Raw genomic sequence first — 26,145 nt, 5'->3', positions numbered from 1 at the left:
ACAGATTGCCAGTAGCAAAGTGCAAGCTTCCCACACAGCCCCATATGCCATTTTTTTTGGAACCAGCTTCTAGAGACAGTAGCTTAGTTTCTACATATATTTATCTCTCAATATCTTTGAGTGGGCAGTGTGTTGTACAGACTGATAGTCAGCCGTCCACCTTCTCTTGCTCAGTCCTCTGATCCATACGGTCCGTTAACTTCCTAGTGATGAAGGTTCATTACCGTACCTTTTCCTTTGTGTTTTTTAAGACATCTACTTAGAAACTGGAACTAATATAGAACATAGGATTATGATTTACTAGGTCTTTCAGCTAATTATATTTCAGATTTTCATAAGCTGACGATGTTTATCCAATGAGTATATTTTAAGCTTTTTCTTACATGAAATGTGCTGGACTTTTGAACTGAATTTTTAAAATTACTTCATTTTCTCTAACATTTAGTATAAAATCAGATATACATTAAGAATTCTGGACAACATTAACTAGAGTTACAAAAAAAGTGAAGTTCTTTTTATATTGCTTCTGAAAAAAGATTGTAAACAGCAAATCAAAAATAATTTTAAAGAATATTTAGGAATTCCCGTTGTTAGTAGGTTACTTTTCCATCTTACATTAGGTAAGAATCTTAATACAGACTACATGGAAAATTGAATGTGGTTTCAAAGTTATGTTCATAGTTGTTAGGATCACTGGGATAGAAGTTATTTTTAGTATTTCTATTTATTGAGAACTGATACAGAAATCAAACAGGGATTATACTATGAGTTTGCAAATTAAAAATTGCTTCCTCTCAAAGTAGCCCAGTATATAAAGTTATACATCAAATTGTATCTGAGACATTTTTATTCAGCTACGTCCATGTAATGTGAGCATTTGTGCACCATGAGCTGGTATCGAGTTATTGTCGCATACAGAGTTATTGTGTATCTTGAAGAACAACTGTTGATTTTATTTTTACATTGACTCTGAATTAGTTTTGGAAGTAGATTTCCTTTTACTTCAGTGCTTTAAGAATTTCCCAGTTACTTAGGTTTGAAAAGTAATTGCTGCTAGTTTTCTAAGTCAGATTTTGCAGCTTTAAAACCAAGCTGTCTGAATTATTGATCTGCAGACCACAGCAAGTGGGTGTGCAGTGTAGGTAACAGCTAAATGCACCAGGAGAAGAAATGTGCATATAGCAGTAAATCCAGACATTTTCAGATCTCTTGTTGCAGCGTAGGTATGTGCAGCAGTTGAAGGAGAGCTTTGAATTACAGTGAGAAGGCAAAGTATGGTTTGAAAAAGAAAAGTGAAGTTTTATATTTTGAGCATCCTCAGTAAGGGAAAAGTAATAAAACTATGGGAGATGAACTGCTGAAAACAAGATCTAAGAAATTTTAGAAATTATATATTTGGAAATCAACATATAGAAGTCCAAAATGGTGGATCAAATTTCAAGAACTGAAACCCAGCCAAATCAATCAGAATTAAAATTATGTAAATAAACAGATTGCAGAGTAGCTTTATTTTAAAGGGAATTTGACTTCCGTTACTTTTAGAATGAAATTCATCAATGATTCCATTCACTGAATTTCATGATTCTTCAGGCACATAAAATAATCTGGAGGAAGAGAAATTACAGTAATGAGTATTTAATCTCTGGGGAAAAAAAAATAAGTATATTATGTTCTACAAAAAACCTGCATACGGTGTGCAAAGTAACTATATACAACATTTATTTTCGAAATTTTATTTATTTTTTCAGATGGGAATAAAAAGAATTCTATAATGCAGAAACAAAGTGTTTTGAATCACATGGAAAATTTTGTCGTCTTCTTTCAGCTTTGTACATTCTCCCCAGTGAGATTGCAGTTTCTGGGGCAATGTTGAGACTTTAACATGATAAAAATATTACATCTAACTAGAATAAAAGCAAACTGATAGACTGAATTCACAAATAAAGAACCTCATAGCTTATTAATTTTTGAAAAACATTTTTAGATTGACCTGTCATTGCTAATGCTGAGGTGGTTTTTTAATGTTCTGTGGCTGTACCACCAAACCAAAGAGGAGTTGAGTGTTATAACTTAATTCAAGCCATCTTCCATTATTTAAATGGTAAAATTGCCAAGTCTATATTATAGAACATCAAGGTATACACTTAGTAGTACCAAAATCATGGAAGTTTAGCAATAACTAATTCCAAATATATCTGAAACATTATCCTGAGAAACCTGAGACCCTGTGAAATGATGCCCAATCTTCTTCAATGAAAGCTATTTACTTCCTTGGAGGTCTGTGGAGTCTCATTTTACTGTAGAATTGTGATTTTGCTGTCTCAGCAATTTCCTTTTAGGTTGTTGTGAGTTTGGTAAGTCAGTGTGATAATTTTCAATGTCACTGAATGTTACTTGAGGAAATTATAATTATGCTGTTTACTAGTAGGTAAGTGAATTGTACTTAATGGAAACATGCATCAGTGACTTTTTTCAAATTATAATATGGAGCATTTTATGGTCGGTGGCACAGACTATGAATGATTAATTTATTATAAGACTTTTACCCTAGAGAGCAAGAATAACACTTATTTTTCTCTTTCATGCTTCTTCTTTAAAATTTCTCTTTCTTTTATAGAGCACAGGCCTTGGGCACGTTGTCTTTGTTTGCATGCATTGATATTTTTTTGTTAACAGAATATGGATATATATATACCAGTGTTGTATTTATTTATTTATTTATTGTACCTCTATGGTTTATTAAATACTTTAATTAAAAGGTATTTAACATGATACAGGGGTGTCTAAAAAGACCTTAAACAATAAAAAATTTTTCTTTTTCTAATAAAAGAAACTCAAAGTGTTAATTTATTAAATTGTAATTAAACTGCAAAAATACTTAAAAACCTGTTTTGAAGAAGTTTAAGGGAATTTGATTATTACAATATTGCACTGATTACTTGATAGAATCGTGTTATTAAACTACTCTTCTGTCATGTAATGATGACAGAAAAATGATGTTCTTTCAACAAAGAACTCAGTCCATAAAGTAACCTTGCTAAGCAGTTAATAAATAGCAAGTTAATAATAATAATAATAATAATAATAAATAGCAAGTTAATGACCTAGTTTCCTTTTTTAGGCTAAAGGTAATTTGTATATTTTTTTATTATGAAAACATTATAAGCTATCATATAAAAATGTGATAGTTTTAATGACGTTTTCAAATGGTTTTGATGCTATTCCTACTTTTTTCTTTCTGTGCTGTAATTATATAGAAACAAACATGGCTTCCTTGGCCCTCAATCCCATTAAAACCTCAGTATTTTTGTGCTCTTCCAGAAGCTCTACCTTTTACAGAACTTTCAAGCAGTTAAATTGAGAAAGTCCATAATTTTTAACTCTGCAAATAATTTCTAGACTGTGTTAATGGATTTTTTTTGGGGTGAGTGTGGCACACTTGAAGCTTTGGTGACTTTCTAATGTTGTTGGGATAAACTAGGAAAATTCCCTAACTCCATTTTTCATCATTTTGTAGCCAAATAAGAGTCAGTTTTTAATTAAATTCATAACTGGCAGAGGTTAGTACCAAGGGATACAAATATTAAGAGAAGTTACAAGATAAAGATCACATCTAAAATTTAGATGATGCTGAAAAAACCTCCTATCATTCACTTCGAAATTATATTGCTGAATGGAATACTGGATCTGGGACATAAAAATTTATTACATTTATCAAGAAAAAAATTTGATAATACAAGAGTTAGAAATTGTAAGTAGTAGACGATTTAGTGATGTGATCCACATATTAAAATAGTTAGTACCTAGATGTCAGAAAAAGTGTGACTTACCAGAAGGTACTTAGTCATCCAGTGAATCCTTTAACAGCACCAGCTGGCAAGAAATTGAAATTTTCATTTTTCCCCAAACACTGTCATGTCTTATCATCTGAGGTGCATTATTTACTCACAGACTGTCACTCTTTTCTATTTAAGATGATGTCTGTGAGCTGTTCAACTACAAGGAATAAAAATATTCATAATGTCTTGCTAATGACAAGCTGCTATTAATGTTATTCTGACTTCCCAGCTTCTTCATATTACGTGATGAAAATCATATTTACAAAATCTGCAAATGCAAAGTAACAATTCACATTTCCATAATTGTTCAGATATTCAAATACTAGTGTTCTGTCCAGTTTAGAAAAACTGGTATGATTGTATGGAAAGCTAAAATACATAAACAGTCAGACTTAAGAAACGCAAACAATAAATCAGATGGTGCAAGTATTTAATCATTGAGAACACATCAGGACTCTTAAATTCAATGGTAACAATGGTATGTAGATAAGGTTTTTATGTATGTACATATTTACCAAATCAAGACCTAGCTGGAGAGAAAAGATTGACTTGAACAGCACTTCTGAGTCTGTTAAATTTAAAGTAGGATTCATAACTACATCTTGGGGAATTTTTGCTAATGCTGTGATGACAACAGAAGTGTGCAATAACTTTAAGGGTAGCAACTCATATTGTATGCCTAGGTAAATATACATTTTGCCCTTAAAAAGTTAAATGCTTAGAGTAAAAATGTGCAGTTGTATTTCAGAATTGGAACTTACTGAAATAGCTCTGCTAGTCCTCTGTGACTACTGAGTACAATCGGTGATCCAGAAGTGATTGACATTTTTGTGGTTTAATTTCTCTTGTATACTTGAGTTTTGTTATTTTGAAGGAATGTGGCCTAAATATCAAAATTTTCAGCATCTGGCAGCAATTATAATGAAATTTAAGGTTCTAATCATCCCTGTTACATGTATTGATTCATGCATTTTTTCCTGACGCTACTTCATTTCAATATTTGTTTTCCAGATAAAGGCTTATATTCATATAATTCAGGTAAATTTTAAGCATGCCAGAAATGCTTATTGCTTCCATATGTGTGCAAATTATGATTTGATATTTTGTTGGTGTGCTTTTGCTACCTTTTGTGCACATGCTAAATTGCTTAAAAGTTCCTTGGCTTTTCTTGTCTGCTTTTCAGTAATAGGTCTTTTGTTGGCTTTCTTTCTCTATTCTTAACATCTCAGTATTGATACTGGAGCAGTATTGTAACACCATACTTGCTTTGCTTGCCTTTGTTTTAGGTACAGCTATGGTAGGAAAACTGTAGTGAGATTTATTAACTATACTAGGAATTTTGCTATTTTGCTTAAGCTATATTAAAAGGAACACTGTTATATTACAGCTGCTTGAGAACTAGTGTAAGTATTTTTAGAATGCAGACATGGGGTAAGTTAAGAACTGGCAAAATCAGTCTTTACACAGATACAAATTTCTACACTTTCATAGTGTTTTAAATTCCCCATTACAAATCCAGCTGAGAAGTTTGCCTTAATTAAATATAATTAATAATGTGCAGTTTTCACAAACTTAAATTTTGTAGTGCATTTCATGTGGGACTTTTTGCAGATCCTGAAGTTTTAATTATTAGAATCTCTTTGAGAATTGGTTCAAGTAATTATCTTTTAGTTACGTTTAAAAAACGAAACACACATTGTTATGAAAATAGATTCATAATATGGTGGAAAGAAACAAAACCCCCACAGAGCAATGCTTTCTTGAGAACAGTAGTAATAAAATCTGGTTTCCAGTACATCTAACGTCAATCTCCCGTATTTCTTCCATTCCATTCTCTCCTGAAATTATCCCACGTTCTTCTCATTTTTTTACAATATCTTCACATGGGAAGAGACCAAGTTTGCTGTGGCATCTGTTTACTTGTGGATTAGAAACAAATTTTGGCTTGATAATATTTCTTTTTAATTAGGGAGTTCTGATTTGTATCTGTCTCTTCTATCCAGCAACCATTTTCAAAGACCTGTAGGAACTTAATAGAATTTGGTATTTAAACTCCTCTGTCAATGTAGATGAAATTGATAAAAAAAGTCCAAAACCCACTATTATGTGCAGGAGAATAAAGTGACATATTCACGTGGAGACAGCAGGACTGCATTAGAAATTAGCTGACACTAAGAACCCTCGGGCACAGGCTGGATGAATATCAGAGAGCAAATCCTTAAGACAGTTGTGAGACTGACTTTTGGGTTGCTTGTATGTCAGCTTTGTACACAGAACAATTACAGGCAATGCTAAGGGACTTTAAGTGGTTGTGAAGGCCTTCTGTGAGCTTCAGGGAAGGAACTATAAGCATGCTTCACTAGCCTTTGTTCTCCCAAGGAGTTTACACAACCTTGAAAAAAAGCTTCCTGCATTGTAAGGGACCGGATCTCCAGCTTGGGAGCTCAGTCTGCTTTCTTCTTCCTTTTAGTTTTATTTTTTTTTCCTCCACAAGGAAAAATAGAGAATTCCTGAGCCATAAATAACTGGCACTTCCTTCTGTATTTACTGACTCACCTTAATTTTATTTCTCATTCTATCCTCTGTCCTAGTCCATTCCATATTGGTTGGTCCTATGGTTTTAGCAGAGTTTTGAACCTTATGCACTGGTCTTCTCTTGAGGCCTATAACAGAAATATCAATGGACAATATATGAAGTACAGAAGGTATTATATCTTGAATTATTACCTCTGTATATTAATAATAGAATGAAGCAAAACTCTGTGCCAACTTTAGTTGTCATGTAGAAGGCACAGGGTATTTTGAAAGCCTTCACAGATTTTGGTTGCTTTGCAAGAAAATATTTGTTTGAATATTGCTTCATTCATCTGGGAGAGTTCCAGCTGTTTAGAATGTTGTTATGGATATAAATGTGACTCTGAGGAAATAGAATAGAATATTTCCTTTGGCAGGGGCCTACAATGATCATCTAGTTCAACTGCCTGACCACTCCAGTGCTGACCATATGTTAAAGCATGACATTAGATGCATTGTTTAAATTTCTGTTAGCTTTCATGGTCACCAACACTGCAGTGAAAAGTTAACACAAAAAAAATATATTTAATTCATAAAATTGAAAGAAACACCTCGTTATTTTTTTTATATTATTGCTAGCCATGAAGATGAAAAATGGAAATGTTTTTATACTAAGAAACTACTGTATTATAAATCCTTTTTCTGCCTAGAAAGTAAAAATATAAGTGGTAAAATAGTAAAAACAGAAAGTACTTGCTAAATGGAAACTGAAAATAATGGTCCTAATGGGTTTTTAGGTGGTGGGGTTTTTCCCCAGTTGTGCAATGGAAGCTACAGTGAAAGTGCTGTAAGCTTCCAGTCCTACTGTGTTCATGTTCTTGTGGAGTTGTGCTGGTGGGGATGGTGGCATGAGCAGCATTGTAGGGAAGGAGTAGGTAGGTGTGGATGGGCAGGGGGATCCTGAGCGTTTTCAAGGTCTGATGAGTCAGTTTTCCATTGCCCCTGGAAAAATTTTATTGATAGTTTAACACTATTAAACCAAAACCTCCTAAAGTGAATAAGAATATATCTTTTGATTTCACTGGGCCTGGGTTTATGCTGAATTAAGGCATTTTTATGAGGGTTACAGTAGCTAATCATACAGCATGGGGTCTATTGCCTTCAGTCTGTAACTGTAATAACTGTTAATCCTGGTGGAAGGAGTTCAGAAGTCCGTATTTACCATCTGTTACTGCCCAGCTATCAGACAAAAGGGTAATAATACCTCCAATACAGTTTCATTAATAAGCTAAATACCAGTAGAATGGCAGTGAGACTTAATTAATGCCATTTCTCATGTTTAAAATCCATCAAAGAAAAAGTTAATTATATGCAAACCATTGGCACCCATCCATTTATTTGATGCATCCAGTTTCCTGAGTGTTACATGCTTAAGATATACACTAAAATGTTAAATAAGAATTTCATTCTCTATATTAATTTGGATTAATTGTAAGATGCTTCATTGTCACATTTCCCAGAAAAAATATGAATTGCTCTTTCTCATTTTTATGATCAGTGATTCAAATTACTTAGATAAAAAAGTAGTATTTTGAAAAGACATGGCTAAGGTGGGACTGATGCCTAGATCTTCAAATTTACATTGTCAATATGTTAAAAAGAAAATTACCTTCTAAAATTAATATACAGCAGATGAAATCACTTTTGCAAAAATTATAAGAAATATTAAACTAAGCTGCCAGCAATTATATTGACATTTCAAATACTGCGTTCAATAAAAGATTCTGACCTCTGCCCATTCCTAGTTTGTTCCATTTCTGAAGTTAATGGAAGATGTTTTAAATAAATATAATTTGATTCCTTTGCAGAGCTTATATATTCCAGACAGTAGTTCTTGACATCACATATTTAATTGACATGCTTTCCTTCCTCTGTCCTTCCTAAAAACATTGATTTCCAATGATAAAACCAAGTAATTAATTCTGCTTTGAATTTTTTCTGACTTCTTTACTATCATTTAAATTTACATTTGTAAATAAATGGGAAATATTCCTTAAACATGATTATCATTTTTCGGTCGGTTTATCTGTTAGTAGTTAGAGTTGGATAAAGTAGCTTGGGGAGATAGAAGAGATGGTGTGAACGAGCTTCATATGTCATCTTACAGATAAAGTTTTCATATTTAAGCAGTGTCAGCTGTTACAAGAGACTCTCCTCTTTGCAGCAAAAAATACAATTTGGGAAAGCACTGAAATTTGATTCTTCCCTTGTTTTTATTCTTCCTCTACTCCCATCCTTTGGCACATCTCAGTCCTGGGCCATTCACTTTCCCCATGCCCCAGTTCTTCCTGAAGCTTGGATGGGACTAAAGATAGAAGTGTGTACTTAAAAAGAGAAAAGGGTCTCTATATCCTGGAAGATTATTTAGATCTGAGTATTAGGAGATTCTAGAGCAGATGGATCTCACTTGGGGAGATGTAGAGATAGAGAGAGAATGAGAGAGAGAGAGAAAGAAAGCCCTGTTTCTTAATCTCTCTTTTCTGCCAGATGTATCCTGTGACTACAACAACATAATTTTAGCTACACAGCTGGGAAGTCTATAGCCCACTGTGACAACAGCTTGCTATTTTCATCCTCAAAGATGCAAATTTTTCCTTCAGAATACAGAATATTCTAAAAATATGTTTAAGCAGATGTGCTTAGCTGTAAATATAAACATAAATAAAAAGCAACCTCAGTTGTAATTAATTAGATTCATTCATAAGAATGAAATAGATGATGAGTAAATGATATCCATTGAAATCACAGTTGATTCAGCCTTTTTACATCTTTCACGATGCAAACCTTTCCAAGCATCCACGTGATGAGCATCAGCAAACTGTTCAGTTTTCCTCAGCTTCAGGTTCCACAGTCTTCTCTCTGATAGAGCCTGAGTGTTGTTATTGGCATCTCTGCCCAGCAGCCACAGACCCACTGCCAGAGCAGTGTCAGGGGTTCCAGAGGATAAAATCACACTGCTTAGCACTCACTTTGGGGGCTTCTGCCCCCAAAGGCAGAAGCCTTTCAGACCCCAGCCAAACCCCTGCCAGCTAGTATGGCTCTTTTGCTTAGTGTTTGGTCACAAATATTGTCCTTTAATGACCTGGTTTTGAATCAGTGGCAAAGGAAAATGGAGACCAATCCTGCTTGCTCACTGGCATGTATATCAGCACACAAGTAGAAGGCTTTGCCGAAAATGGCAGCAGGAACAGCATCACAGGTGGAATGGATGCTTTCTTTGGGAAGAAAGAAGGATTTTTATTGGGCCTCTGTAATACTATAATTAAGAAAATAATCAGAGGAGGTGAAAATCTTTTCCTTCACTCCTGCTCTCATCTTCTGGGTTTTCTTGAGGGTTAATGGTCATCACTTTCTTGTTATTTTTTTACAGAAAGACTTCCTGTTATTTCTTAACTCAAAGACACCTGTCCCCCACCCATTGTAGCATGGCTATTTCTAAAATTTTTTAATAAATTGATATAATAATTCTACCATATGAGAATTGCATGACTTTCCCTGTACTTATTTTAATTTCCTATTTGTGAGGAAAGCACCAACCTTTACTGCAACTGAATAACCACAATTTACTGAAATTGCATAGTGTACTAGCAGACAAGATTGTTCTCTAAGAATTAGCACATATCACACTCATACCATTTTTTAGTTGAATAATTTTTAAACGGAGAAATTTTTCTCCCAAAGAGATAGTCTGCAATCTAGTTTATAAATTCATACACCCACATCTGAATTGCTGAAATCACTTCCTACTTCTCATAAGGGACACAGAGGAACTAGAAAACATACAAACAAATACAGCAGGAACAATCAGAAATATGGAATGGTTTGCATATTCAAAGGAACAAAACAATGTTATTTCAACTCAAAAAAAAAAAGAGATGACTATAGGAAAATACAGAATGCTGATTCAAGTTTTCAGAATACAAAGGCTTAGAGGGCATTGTCTGAAATAACCTAATGGAAATAAAATATAGGAAAGTTGATTTCACACAATGCATAATTGAACTGCAGAATTTATTGATATGACATATTACAGGGCCGATAAAATACTGTGACTCAAAAAGAAATTATATGAATTTGTGGAGAACTAGTAGATTACTTACTTATGGTAAAAAGCTTAGGAGAAGTCTCAGTTGCCAGGTTCCCTGCCTGCTAAAAGCTAGAAGGGTGCAACACAGAAATCTTTTTTCATACAGTTCTTGTAAGCACGTTCTTTCCGCTGAAGAAGGACCTTCCACTATCCCCTGGTGGGTAGACAAATGTTAGACAGTCTTACAAACAACAGCAGTTCTCCTAATTCAAATAATTTCTAACATTTCCTTAAATTGAAAACTTTTTATTTTTGTCAAAAATCCTCTTAGAGCTTGCTCTTCCAGTTTTTCATTGGGAAAAAGAGACTACAGATCCTTCTGTGCCAGTTACCCAGATAAAGCATTAGTGCTGCTTTGTCCTGGGCTTCTTCAGGTTTATTCCCAGTTTTTACTTGTATTTGTGTGTGTGTGTTTCAGAATAAATTGTGCTGTGCCAGGAATAAAAAAAATCTTGCACATGATTGAAATTGTGATGATAATTAAAGTTTCTAGCTTCTAGTCTAACCTTCGAGTTACCTATTTTTAGATGGCCAGAAAATTAGAAAGACGCACCATCTTGGTGAAGAACGGGGGTTTTTCACGTTTAAAACAAGTAAATGAATAATTAGAATTAGAATAATTAGAATTAGAATAATTAGAATTAGAATTCACATGCCAGTGCTTAATTCTAATCTCAGCAATCAAATGCTGTTTAAAAGATGCCACAGAAGACTGAAGTAAAATTAAGGTAAACACAAACTGATGTATATACTCATCCTGCATTTTGGCTCTAATTGTGGTTGTGCAACCTACTTTCTCCAACTAAGCTCTAGTTATTTTGGCAGGTGTACTTTTACAGTACACCTGTAAGCATTTAATAGTTTGCTTGTTTTTAATGGCACACTATATGCGTGAAGTTGTCTGTTCTCCTGATAATCCTTGCTAAGACCTCAAAGAAAATCCTACATCTATTAAATATTATTGCTATTATTAATTTTTCTGTTATTCAAAGACTCTAGGGAGTGATGGTGCCATTATATGAAAACTTGAAAGATGAACAGTGTGAATCCAGTGTTTATATGGAATTAATACATATAGATATGAAGTACATGAAAATATTTCATAAAAACAATGTTGTGGAGGTGTATTTCAGCATTTCATTTTATATTGCATTAAAGATTTAGCTGAGAATAGTTGGTACAAACTAACACATTTGCAATAATGTAACATGAATAATTAACCTTATATGCTGATGTTAATGGTTCATTGTCTGGGATGAAATCTGTACATATTTATGTGTTATTGTCTGAGGATAGTTTTAACTTACAGGAAGACAAATGATACATTTCTTTTTTTTTTCCCCAGGATCCAAAAGAATCAGCGACAGTGAAGTCTCTGATTATGACTGTGATGATGGAATTGGTGTTGTTTCAGGTATTACTGTCTAAATTTACCTGTCTATGTTCAGTAGAAATATAATTTATTTATAATTTATTATGAATTTTATGTTTTTCTAGTGAATAATAAGTGGGACCTAAATGTATATTTTTTCAAGAGACAAAAATAAGTATTATGGGTAATATATATTAACCTCAAAAATTGCTAACAGAGGGGAAAAAATCAGTGTGAATTTCCTTGTTGCTTTTATAAAATGAAAAAATAGCATAAAAGTACTGTTTTTAATAAATGCCTAGAAATGTTCATTTGATTAATAGGCACTAAGGCTTCCAGATTGCCTGTTCTCCCAAAAATAAGGGCTCCCATATTGCTGTTGATGAATTAAATTAGAAATGTATCAACTTAACTTTGGAGCATAATAATAGTGGTAGGGAAAAAAGGGGATTGATGGATATATTTCTAGAGTGCCTACTATGGCATCATTTTAAAGCTGTTATCTTTTTCTTGTCCTGGAAAAAGGTACTGAGTTTTGCCAGGTGCTTGAACATCAGAGAGATTCTTTTGAAACATCTAGATTTAAAATTCTATGATTTGGTAAACTCATATTTTGACAACTTGTAAAATTATGGTCTTTACAGTTCAGTGAATAAGTCTACTTCCCTTACCTGAGTTTCTGATGTACCTTTAGGATCTTTTAGCTTTTGAATTTTTGCTGACAATTCTACACCTTAGTTGCACTTTAATTCAGCCTGTCCATGTGGTAGGAAAGTTTGATGATCTTTTTGGTTTTGAAATATTAATTTACTGCCTTTCTTTTTTTTGTGCTGCTGTCTCTGTGTTTGCAAGTCTTTTGGTTCATCCTTGTCTTATCGTCCACTCTCCTTATCATCCCTCTCTCATTTGCAAACTCATCACAATCTTAGTTTAAATATATGCCTTCTTTGCATGAAGCCATTTGTCTCTCTTCGTTTTCTGTCTTTCTTATTTACCCCAGTTCTTTCATTTTGTATTTTCAAGTCTTATTTAACATGACACTTCACTTTGCTCTTTTTCTGTCTACCATATAAATACTGTATTACATGAAGTATGTTTGCTAAGATCTGTTGAGTACTCTCAGTGATCCTTTCTGTAAAACATATTCCAAGTATTGCACCCATGAACTAAACTCTAGAAACCTTAAAGAAGAACAGGAATTCTGTTTTGGCTCCTCTTTAATTTACTTTTATTCATAATGGTTGACTAGATGTCCTTTAAAGTTCCCTTCCAATTCAAACCATTTTAATATTTAATCATCTCTTTGAAAAATTATTCGCAGAAACCGTCCCTTCTTGTGGCTTGGATCAACCTGCTGAGAAAAATGAAATAAATATCAGCCTCTTATTTCTGTCAACAGGAAAGGCTTTTAAGAAAACATTGATAAATAGATTGAAAAACTTCTGTGTCTTTTTTTCTGGCTGCATGTGTATTCTACACCAGCAACTGTAACAAAGGGTTATAAGATATTACATATTTAAAAAGAAATTTTTAGAAGAATTTAAAATAACTCTCTTCAAATATAATGTACATTCATCATAGGATCAGAAACATTAGAACAGATCTATTATATTTCATCTTTGCTGGATTTAATCAGCACAGGATAGCAGAAGGAGCAGCATTAACAGTTCTGTGTTTGTCTTTAGATTGCTTATGCATAGCCCTCAAACCATTTAAAGCATTAGTTTTGGTGTCCTGAATAATAAACTTTGGCCCTCAAAGTTGTCTGTCACCAACAGCTCTATGTGGATGTACAACAGCATTTCCACATGCCCTATAGGATGCTCTTACGAGCTTACTGATAAAAGCAATACAATATTTTTATACTGATTTTTGAAAAATTCCGGAGCACTTAACAAAACATTATTTAGGTTACAACACTAAATACAATTCAGAAAAAAAGAGGGTGGCTTTTTGTTATTTTTTTTTTCTTTCTAGTGTCCAAAATTGAACATTGGGCATTATAGTTAACAAGTTCAACGAATATGGACTATAATTTCTAAATAGTTTTCTTGCCAGATACTTCATAGTTTTATGTTGAACCTGCTGTAACCTACTGTGTACAAGAAGCCCACTGAGTCTGACTTTATGAACAGAGACATGTATTGTCGAGACCATTTAATCATAAAATTCTCATCATTCTTGTAAGACTAAAATATTGAGATATTATTGTTTAAAATTCAGTTCTACAGCAATATCTCATCAGCATTACAGTGTATTATGAAATGCTATTAATCTGAGATGTTTCAACAGATGAATTGTGGGAGAATGTAAGGCAGTGAATTCTGTATAAACTGCATTGCAAGTCTCTGTAGAGAAGAACTTTACCAAGTAAAAGAATGCAGTCCACAGCCTTGAGATGAAATACATTTATAGCGATAAGTTTTTATCATTATGCAAAAGATAGCAGTATGTTTCAGGAGGAAATAAGAATACAAATAAGATATTTATTCAGAGGATAGTTAGAACCAAGTAAATTAGAAAAAACCCAGTAACAATCAGTAAAGAAATTATTATTTCTGTGTTTGAAGAAGAATGAAAAGCAATTATCCATTTTTGCTTCACTTCTCAAAACACCTGAGGAGTCCTTTTTTTCAAAAGAATTCTTTCACTGTCAAATTGCAGCCCTCCCTGCAGAGGAAACAAAAATCCTTTTCTTTACTTGCTAGTAGTGTGAGCTGAATTTTTATACTTGAATCTTGTTGATAATTGCTTCTCAAAGCAGATACAGAACACACAAACACTTTGGTTATAGCTTGAAATCAACTGCCTATACAAAGACACAGCATTAGCACATAGAGTGTGTGATTTCTATCCTTACTAAAATATGGATTTCATTGTAGATCACTAGCTAGCCTTAAATGAGAGCCTGCAGTGACCCAAAAGCCCAGTAACTACAGACATAAACACTCACAACCTTCTTCTTTTATTATATGTTGATACCCAATGTCCTGCTCTAAAATCTTTTCTTTCCAGGTTCTCCCTTGAGTTAAAAACAATAGTTTATGTGTCTCAAAAATCCCCCCCAAATTGGAAGGAAATTCAAGCTATCATAAATGGCTGACGCTTTAAGTCAATAGATCTTTAATCATTTTCCTTACTTTTAAATAAATTATGTATACGTTACTTTTATGCTTAGAGTTCTTTACACATTTTTATAATTACGACCTGTAGTTTTAATTTTATCTGTTTTAAGAGAGAATATTAATATATTTGACTTAAAGTATTTATCTACACAGTATGGATTTACTATGCAAATATTATGCTATGAAGGGTACATGTTCAAGCTTCTCCTTGCATTTTTGGTTTCATTTCTTAATGTGTACTTTTTATTTTTACGTGTTTGTTCTCTTACTCTTTGAATTTTTAACTTAGCATTTTTACTGCTAAAAAAAAATCTTTAGTATCATTTCCTCAGCTGTCATCTTCCTCTTCAAACAACTAAATTCTCTCAATGTTTTTTTAAAAACTAGTTAAAACTAGTTTTAAATGATTTTTAAATATGAGCTATATCACTCCACTATGAAAGTAAAAATGTAATTTAATCAAAGTTTTATTTTCAGATTATTAGTAATTATCAGTAGCATTCTTTTGGAGTGAAGTTAAGCAAGTATGAGCTCAGCATGTTAGTTTTTATTCTATCAGAGTCCTAATGCCTACAGAGCGACAAAGGCACATAAAAGGCAACAGAGATGTGCAATGAAGCTGCATTCCTATCAGAGATGCTCTTGATGGATACTTCTCACAGAAGGGCAAGCCTAGCTGGGGTGAATTATAATCGTGGTGATGAGCACTTCTAAGAAGGAAATGCTACATGAAAAGACTGATAAATTCTAATCAACAGTGTGAGAAGGGGGCTAATTTGACTTGCGGGACACATGAAAATATACACAGATGAGTACTTAACATCTGTGTAGTAACTGGTAGTTTGGTTCCTTTTGGTTCCTTTTGGTTCCTTTTCCCCCCCAGACTTTGCAAGTCTTACTGGGTATAGGGACAGGACTGAAAACGCAGTAAGCTCTGGTTTATTACTGTGTAGGAATGCTCTTCCATACACCTTGATGATCAAAAGAATTGTCTCAAGTGTGATGGGCCCATAAATACCATCAATGCTGTAGAGCTAAAAGTACCTCTAAGGAACTGAGTTACTACACAGGAAGTAACCAGTTGCTCCTACTGTAATATTGCTCCTTTAACTACACATTCATTCTTCCCACATTTGTAGAATAATATTATGATGCAAAAAAATTCCCCAAAGCCATGAACAATGTATCTTCAACTTATAGACTACTCAGATATTAATAATTCAATTTATTTTATCAGTTACTGTCAGCACTTGTTTTAGAGGACATCCAAATTCTTCATTTAGATGTTCAAATCACCATAGAAGCTGAGTACATTCGTATAAAAGAACTGAACTCTCTCCAAAGTGCCCATGTGTGAAATCTTGGTGTGTTAAGCATTTCTGGTAATATGATTATATAATTGCTTTTAATTAGTGCTTGTTCTAAGCACAACCGCAGTGAGTGTTAAAAAGTTAAATATCTGATATAGAGAAAGCTTGATGCCTCAATCAAGTACAGATGCTAAAGTGCAGAAAACACCACTTAGCATCAGTGTCAGAAACAAGTCAATTGTGTTGCCTGTGACAAACAAAAATTCTAGTATTGTCTTTCTAGAACAATTTTCATACAAGGAGTTTCTTTCAAGTCAAAAAAGCAACAAGGCATCTGAATTAAAATCTTCATTATTACACTTCAGGGAATTTTTTTTAGGGTTATTTTAGGGCTATTGATATGAACTTCATACTTGGAAGTTTGTAATTTTCTTCAATTTTGTGCCTGAGAGCTGCAGAATTTGGTAAGAATTCATTAATATGAGTATTTACGGAACATGTACCCTTAGTAGCATAATATTTGCGTAGTAAAGCCATGCTGTGTGGGTAAATAATTTAAGTCAAATATATTAATAGCCTCCCCTAAAACAAATAAAATTAAAACTTCAGGTCCGAATAAGCTGTATGTAGTGTGCCTCGTAATATCCCTTTTTTGATGTGAATTGGTTTTTAATGAGAACTTCCCATGAAAAGAAAAAGATGGAGGCATTGAGGATATCTTTGCCATGTGCCCATCTTTAGGTGTCTGCAGCTCAAGTTGTTTATCGCTGATTATACTGATTATCAGGTTCTGTGTGCTATGTTGATTTAAGAGGCTTGCCGTAGTTATAAAGCCTTTGATTCTATGGTAATGACTCAATATTTAGAGCTGCAAGCAGATTCCAATGTTTATCCTGTTTTTACTACTGCTATAAATAATTATCTGCTTTGCTCAATAGCAACTCGTTGGTCAAGCTGCATTTATGACCTGTTTTCTATCTATAATTTCCTTCCACAAGAATATATTTTTACCTACTTTCACTAACCTTGTTTCCAGGACATGGAATATTTTTGAAATTGAAGTTAAATCACACCTACAGTACAGGCAGTTAAATCAGCTGCATTAACTCTGGAAAACCAAAAGATGACTTTGGAATTATCTTATGTTAGTGACTTGCCCTACTGAAACTGCTACTCTTGAATGTGTGACCTGTTGCCTAAAAAGAAGTTTATAAATACAGTAATTTTTGTTTTGAGTAAATGAGTCATGAATTTTAAAGTTTATTTTCTGGCAACAAAGCATAGAAAATAATCTGTTTCTTTGAACACAGTTAAACAGGTCTAGTTTTGTTGATGCAAAATTACTGGGAATGCTGATAGTTTCTACCTTTTGATATGTCATAAGGAAGCAGAACCAGTGATAGTTACCAGAAAGAAATGCCTATCTGTTTCCAGTTTAATGTAAACCCCAGTTTTGATCAAGATTAGACTTAGCAGTTAATTACATAATCATAAACTTTTTTTTGCAACAATACTGTGCAAGTGGTCAACTACAATAACAAGTTAGAGCTGGAGGAGGCTTTTTTTCTCAAAGGAATTAATTTGTTTCTATATACTGATTTGCTTCTCTATATAGATTTAATAAATACAATAATTTTGATTTACTAGTTCTCACTTCTAGGAATTTTTCAGACAAAGAAGGTTTTTGTGTTTTGTTAACTGATTACCTTGCCTTTCATTATGTTTATTCGGGTAGAATAGTTATGCTATTGCTCATTCCCCTTGTACTTCTATGTCTGTACATGCCAAATATTACATAAACTGTTGATTTTTTTTCTAAAGGATTTTCTTATTTCTTCAGATTACTGCTCTTCATTGTTTTCAATCTCCAAATGCAACAAATTCTCCCTTTGTATCCAGAATACAAAAAACCATCTCTGCTTTTTTTATATCAATAGATACGTGTTATTAGGATAATAAGACAATATTTCTGTCTGTGTACTTGTACTGTAAATCATGTTTTTTATTTCAGTATACAGTAGTTCTTAATAACTTGCTTCTCACTTACGTGTGTGGTGGATTGACCCTGACTAGACTCCAGGTGCTCACCAAAGCCACTCCATCACTCCCCTCCTGAATGAAAAGTGTAACAGACTTGTGGGTTGAGATAAGGACAGGGAGAGATCCATCACCAGTTACTGTCATGGGCAAAACAGACAACTTCAGGAAATTAATCTAGTTTATTACCAATCAAATCAGAGTAGGATAATGAGAAAATACCACCTCCCCCCTTAAATTTTAAAACACTTTTCTCCCACCCCTTCCTTCTCTCTGGGCTCAACTTTACTCCTGATTCTCTACCTCTTCTCCCAGCAACACAGGAGGATGGGGAATGGGGGCTGCAGTCAGTCAAATCACACATCCTCCTCAGGGGGAGGACCCCTCACTCAATTCCTCTGCTCCAGTGGGGTGTTCCTATCATGGGAGACAGTTCTCAACGAAATTCTGATGTGAATCCTTCCCATGGGCTGCAGTTCTTCACGAATTGCTCCAGTGTGGGTCCCTCACATGGGATGCAGTCCTTCAGGAATGAACTGCTCCAGCATGGGTCACAAGTCCTGCCAGCAGACCTGCTCCAATGTGGGCTTCTCTTTCCACATCTTCACATGTCCTGCCAGGAGCCTGCTGCAGCGTGGGCTCTCCAGTACTGTTACTTTAGCTATTTTTCCTTTGGTTAAAGAATTACGGAATTGCAGAGTCTCTTGATTTCCAGACTGATTTGCAAAAACTTTATTTGTTTGTCTTCTCTGCTTTACTGGTGAGTGAATAATCTCAAACAGAGATAAAATTTCCCCTGTCTCTCCTTTGGTGATTTCACCCAGAACTATGTTGCGCTGTCCCTTATATGTTTTGTCAGTGCATATGCTAAGAAATGAACTTCATACAGATAAAAATCTGTAGTTCATTACTGACTCTCAACTGAGGCTACGCAGAACATCATTTAATTGCTGTGTAGTGAGGAGAGACTATCTGATCCTCAACATCATTATCTTAATGTACTGTAATGGTGATGTGCTTTTTTTTCCCCCTGGTACACACATGCCAGATACACATAAAGCAGTTTACACCTTAACATAGGAGGAAAAAGTTATTTATGAATTAGAGTGGTTCATATACATCCTTGGTCCTAAGGCCATGCAATAAATATGAATACTCAGTTGAAAGTATTGAACATTGGACTGAATTAATGAGGTTTTGCTTTGGACCTTATTGAACGTTTACCAGGAAGAAAAATAACAAGTTATGGAGTAGAAGACCAAATACTTTTGTAGTCTCAGAAGATTCTCATGGTAAAAGAATAACAGTGTTATGAGCCAGCATTTTTCCAGTGTCAGGTGGATCTTTCTAAATATTCTTTACTTGGTTACTCTCTTTAGAATAAAAGAAGACAGTTATATCAGTTGTCATAGCCACCAGGAACTCTCTGAAGACTTATTTCTGCAAAACATTGTAATCAGGTTAAGAATTGCCAACCTTCAATTCCCTATCATCGTTTTAATTTGATCTTCAAAAAATTTGTGGAAACTTATTTGAAATTGCTGTATATCTGGCATCTTTTTTCCAGAGACTGTGGCACCCTGGGACACTGAATTGAACTTTTTTGAATTAAATGCAGTCACTTTAATAAATCCAGCTTTTAAAAGAATTCTTCTTAAAAGCCTGTGTAAAATGTCCATCTGGTAGCCTTTGGAAGACTTTTGCTGAGACCATTTATGCCTTCTGTTATCCTAATTCAAGATTAGGTCCAGGATGCTTGTATATTTGTGAAGGAAATATTGTGTTTTAATTCAGAATCATGAGTGAAATCTGATATCATCGAGTTCTTGTTACTTTAATCATTTCAGATATGCAAATCTTTCTTAAACTCAAACTCTTTTTTTAACTCCATAGTAGTTTCCTACTACAAATTTTTAAACTGAACTTTAGATTAATTTTTAATTGTGGACATTTTTGTTTGAAATACATTACACACAGTGGTTGCAATATAATTTTAATTAAAAAAGTAATAATTTTGTTATACAAAGGAAAAAATCAGTTTTATTAGTTTTGTTATTAATGCATCGTATCAATCACAAAAAAATTTAAATTTGGGTATTTTTATTGTTATAAATCCCCATTTTGATGCATATGTAATTAATTTCTGTATTCTTAAAGTATAACCATAGGAACTGTATCAGTACTACAGTAAATTGTAACAACAAGAGTCAACTTTAGGTATGTATGTTTTATTATAGAACACAAGAAGACATGATAACATTCTTGATCAAATTCCATCTTTTACTGTGTTTCTCACTACTACAGTTACAGTAGGGAAATTAAAAAGTGCAACTTCAGATTCACTGAACATTTGCATTTCTTTTTAGATTATCGACATAATGGGAGAGATCTTCAAAGCTCAACATTATCAGTGCCAGAACAAGTTATGTCATCTAATCATTGTTCTCGATCAGGGTCCCCTCACCGTGGAGATAGTATAGGACGGACTAGATCGTGGTCTCCCAGTGTCCCTCCCCCACAAAGGTAAACTGTTGTTTAACTATGCAGTTATATACATTTTGGTGGTATTGATCCTGTACCAATGCTGGAAAGAATCTCCAGACTTTCAAAATGGCAAGGAACTGGTTAGATCTTAAAAAATTATATGAAGCCAATAATGTTTGTTCTTATGTTATACTGATGTGCCTAATTTATACCTAATTTTATCTTGTTTATAGTCTTTATTATTATTTTATTTTTATCATATGATTATATAATTCTATATTTTTATATATAAATATATACGATTATATAATTACTTATGCCCATTTTTGCCTAATTTTTCATCAAAAATCAGTGCAGTTCAGTCTAAGGAAAGCAAAATATTCTCCATATTTTCATTTTCTAGAGCTATTTAGAAGGTTCCATATTTTATAGTATGTGATGATTTGACATTCCCTTAACATTCATTTGACAACGGATGTTTTCAACCCTTTCAACCCTTCCCAGAGTCAAGGTTCTGGGAGAGCTGCACTTCCTGCCTGCAGTAGCTTGCTTTCTGCTAGTTTTTTCATACTTTTATCAAGCATCAAGAATAAGCTGACACACATAAAATTTTATATTGAAAAATGTCAACTCCTGGTCTTAGAAGGTCTCTAATAACTGTTTATCTTGTGAAACAAAGATCAGGAAATTTCTTCCGAAAGCTGTCCCTTTTGGGTAATGACCTCTACTTGACTGAATATACTGTTTAAGCAAGAATTAAGAAAACTCCTGCAAAATAAACTTTCTTTAGAGGAAGCAGAAGGATAGATGTAAACGGGAATGAAGCCTGTTTTCCAGCACTTTTGTTGCTATGTATGGATAGGTTTCCAAATGGTTTAATTCAGTTGGAATGAAAGGGGAAGTTATTTCTTTTGCCCATAATGTTCACAATTTCCTTTTAAGTGTTCAGATCTGGTATCCAATATTTCCTACCAGGTAAACATGTCTATCCCTTTCTGCTGCAGCCATTCTGATTCTCTTGTGCTCTGCTTCCCCTTCTGTTATCTTTGTTCTTTTTGTTAACTTTAAATTCTCTTGACTTCCTACTTTTTAATTTCATTTTTACCTCCCATTTCCTCTAACAAATGTAGACTATATGATATCCTTTTGCATTAGTGAGGTATTAGGGTCCCAAAGTATCCCATATCATCTCATACAGCTAACAGGGAGAAACTGTGTGTTTCTACTTGAAATCTACACCCATATAAAACCACACAGTCTGACTCGAAATGAGACATAAACAGTAGATACAAAGGGACCCATTCTGATTTTTACTATACTGATTTCAGCCTAAGTAATTGCCTATGCTAAATCTCCAGGGTTTATTTGTCTTGGATAAAAACGGAAATGTGAGCAAAATCTCTTTGTATGTGTATGTTTGTGTTTTCATGTGTACATGCATACTGTATGCATTTTGGGCAGAACTTTTACCCAAGTTAGTAATTAACACTTGTTTAACACCACTGAAAACACTTTTCATTTTTTTGTAGTTTTGTATTTCTCTAAGGGTTCATAATGTTTCTTGCTTTTGAATTTCCTAAAGCTAAATATTTAAATATAGTTTTGAATTTGTTGCAGCTGTTTCCTACAGTGTCAGAATCAAATGCATTATTTATGTAATATTTCCCTGCCAACACACCAAGTCTTTGAGGACTTGTTGAGCTCAAAGAATTGGGATACCAGAACTTGAGCATTTGTAGAAAAGGGGCATAATCCATGGGTTGCAGGAATGTCTTTTTAAAATCTACTGAAAATGCAGGGGTACTCAGGAAAGCTATGAGCATTATCAATCACATATGCACCCTCTTTAACTGAGTTCATTATACACATGCTGCTATACAGATGTCCTAATTGCTGTAAGCGTGCTGCACACCCAGAGATTTCTCAATTAGTGACTGACACCTCTGCAGGCAGGAGCTCTTGGGCCATAGAAGTTATATCTTAGAAGCCATTTTTCAGTCCTCAGTCCTACTGAATTTTTTTAATAAACTCCACCGAAGGCCCATTGCATAGTAGCTGACAAGAAATTGATACTGGTCTTGTAGTGTTTTCAGCTGGCACATTTAATGAACTCTTATTCTCTCTGTAGATCAGAATGGAGTTTAGACTGTGGGAGGCATGGAACAACATTGAGTTAAGCTTTTTCTAAACCTATGCATTTGAAAAAGCAAGATGAAGGTGACTATAGAAAGTAGTTATACAGAAATGGTGTGATAAATCCAGGATGTTTATTATTCTCTACCATCATCGCCTGCAATTACAACTTTTCACCTGCGTACTTGTTTTCGAGTTGCTCCCTACGTGTTCTCTCAACTGCAAGAAAGTTCCAAAGGAGTTTCACATGTTATGAAAGAAACTTTTCTTATAAAACAAGGCTCATTAGAGGAAGTATGTCACTTTCTGTTAAACAGTAAATCTGGCTGACAAAGATATCCTCAGCAGAGAGAAACAGGATTGAAATAGTATTAACACTTTGAAATAGAAGAAATACAGTACTGTAAGATGTTAAAAATCAGCATGAAGTCAGAATCTGATATAATACAGAAATTTCAAGAAAAAAATTTATTTAGAGACATAAACTCCTAACATAATCTTATGGAAAGTGATTTTAGCAGAGAGGATGGTATTCAGTTTTCAGGACTAAGTCTTATAGTCAGAGTTTTGGCAGGAGTTTTGATTCACTGGCCAGAGAGCCCAGATCTTTGGGAAGTTTTACAAAGAAATGATAGTTTGGGAAAACTTAAATATTAAGTCAAAAGAAGACATAAGTAAGATAAAATAGTTTTTTTGAAACCTGAAACAAAAGAGAGACCCTGGGGAAAAGGGTTGGACAGAAAGTAGAGTACAGAAAGGAGGAATGAGAAGCTAGTTGTTGGGAAAATAAGAGTTAACAAAAGACAGCAGAAGAACCTTGTCCATGTCCATTGTAAAGTACAAATACACATGAAAGTATTCAATGGCAGGTAAAGGCTATACTGGATTTTCTATCTTTTCAGTATAAATGGAAGGGTTAAAAGACACAGAAAAGTTCTTGAAAGAAAGAGTTTTAGACCAGAAGGTAGAAGAATTGTACTCTTAATATGGCAAATATAAAGTTCATTAACCAGAGTAAACTTTATATTTGGTTTCATGAATGCCAGAGTGGAGAAATGCTTTATAACAAATGAGGTGGAGCTGAAGGCAAAAGTTTATGTGTACTGCAACATCTTCATAGCACTTATATGCAGAAATAAACAACAGCATGGCAGCAGCAGTGAAGGATACATATACAGGTTAACACTAATCAGGAATTGGTAAATGACAAAGGATAAGGATGATGGTACCAAAAGGGCAGAGAAAGTGACAAGAAAGGACACAGGATCTGAGTGATAAAAATCAACAGCAACAAAAACCAAATCAGAGGCTTACATTAGTGCAGATAGCAGTAAAAGACAGGAGACAGAAGAATTTATTGGTCTAAAACTTGAATTGGTGTGGAGGGAAGCATGCAATCTGACATTTTCAAATCTATACAAAACACTGATGTTTTAATTATCTAATAATTATTACAATTAACTTGTCTTCTATCCTCCTATTCTTGTGGATTTTTTTTACAGAGCACAAAAAAGTGAAGTTAGTGTGTATCAGTAGGTATCAATAGTTGAACTGAGTAAAGCAATCGATAGGCAAAGCTTTGGTCTCAAATAGTACAAAACTGCAAAGGTTATTGGTGCTATTTAACAAAGCCTGCACTATGGGCACCACTTACTCTAATTAAAACAGTTCTGTCTCTTTCAGATTCTCTATGAGATTATAGAATAAATTTTTCCAGGACAAAACAAGCAACTATTTTTAATTCAGATGACGATGATTTCAACAGATTGCACTGCACCGTAACAGCCTGAAGTCCCCATTGTAACTCACTACGTTTTACATCTTTATAGTATAGCCAAATTCAAGAGCTCATGAAAAATTTTTTGCAGTGCATGTTTCAGCTAGAAGGAAATTCTCCTTGAAGGTACTAGTCTGGAAAGACTAATGAAATTTTGTCTGAAATTAACCTTTCTAATTAAAAAGAAAAGTTTTCCTCTCATTTCCAAAACAAACAAATATTGAAACAAAGGAAGAAAACTCTATCCCTATCATGGACTTGGCACCTTTTTCTAAATGAGCAAATTTTGTTGAGTTCTAAAATTATTTCAGAGTAAATTTATGCAAAAGCTATGTCAGCTAGATCTCATTGCAAACATGTTTGCTAATACTTGTCTGTACAATCCAGTGAGGGTATACAGTGCAGGCACACTCAGAACTCAGAATCTGTTGTCTTTTATCCTCAGTCGGAATGTGGATCAGGGACCACGAGGGACTCGATCTACTGCTGCGCATTACAACACCCTGAACCGAATGGACAGACACCGAGTCATAGATGACCACTACTCCCCAGACAGAGAGAGGTAAATATTGGCCTGGAATTAGGAACATGTGAGTTACTCCAGCATGGTAGCTTGATAAAGGAAATAGCAAATTTACCCAGAGATTAGCATTTCCCTATTCATTTATCCACTGGTTACATGACATACATTAAAAGATATAAAGTGCACGTAAGGCTGACAACACCGTCAAGTGAGTCTACCTTTGCCAGGAGGGAATTTGAAAAAAATATATGAGAAAATGTACAATCTAAAAGACAAATAGTTATTTGTCCTTTTTTGTAAAAATGTTTTTACGTATTAACAAATTCTTTGTGCTGAATATCTTTTTAAGAGATCGAGCGGTAGGCTTGATGATTTTTGCTGCTGAATAAAGAGGTATAAAACCAGACAATTTTAGCTCCATATTAATATAATACTCCTATTGGATGCAGTGCAGTTCACAGGTGTAACAAAAGTATATTCTAGTAGTGTTCTGTGTTTACCTTTGCTCAAACTTCTGAGCAACTTTATTAAAAAAAAAAAAGCTTAGGGCAACATGTATGAAGTCAGGGTCTTTGTGTTTAGAGGCACCTCTGACTGTGACTAACGTTACTAATGTTTTGCCTGATGGAACTTTCCAAAGAGTGAGCAGAGCTTTCTCAAGCTCTATGAATTTTAATGCTGTAAAAAAAAGCATTTCACCAATAATTGAATAATGTATTTAATTTTGCTGAATTTATTGTGGCAATGACTTTGTGACATTAAAAAAATTATTGATCTTTTCCACCTCATTGTCTTCAGGTCAGAAAATCAAAACAGAAAGCATTTATTACATTTAATTTTTAAAATCTTCCAGCTTCTTATGCACCAAGTTGAAAACCTGCATT

The 26,145-nt window shown here is 34.0% G+C and overlaps 1 protein-coding gene across 50 annotated transcripts in view; it reads left to right on the top strand.

Moving 5' to 3' along the window:
- RIMS2 (regulating synaptic membrane exocytosis 2) overlaps positions 1-26,145 on the top strand; it is a 456,898-nt gene that overhangs the window by 269,605 nt on the left and 161,148 nt on the right. For 24 of the 50 annotated variants that reach the window (XM_032680574.1, XM_032680654.1, XM_032680591.1 and 21 more), the window contains 4 exons: positions 4,851-4,877; positions 11,846-11,914; positions 20,711-20,867; positions 25,184-25,300. In XM_032680574.1, coding sequence (XP_032536465.1) covers positions 4,851-4,877; positions 11,846-11,914; positions 20,711-20,867; positions 25,184-25,300 — 370 coding nt within the window. The remainder of the gene's footprint in view (positions 1-4,850; positions 4,878-11,845; positions 11,915-20,710; positions 20,868-25,183; positions 25,301-26,145) is intronic. The other 26 variants (XM_032680584.1, XM_032680694.1, XM_032680712.1 and 23 more) reach the window with 3 other exon arrangements.

The sequence above is a fragment of the Chiroxiphia lanceolata genome, chromosome 1, assembly GCF_009829145.1.
Source record: "Chiroxiphia lanceolata isolate bChiLan1 chromosome 1, bChiLan1.pri, whole genome shotgun sequence".
Taxonomy (NCBI): Eukaryota; Metazoa; Chordata; class Aves; order Passeriformes; family Pipridae; genus Chiroxiphia; species Chiroxiphia lanceolata.
This window is presented reverse-complemented; position numbering and strand designations above follow the sequence as displayed.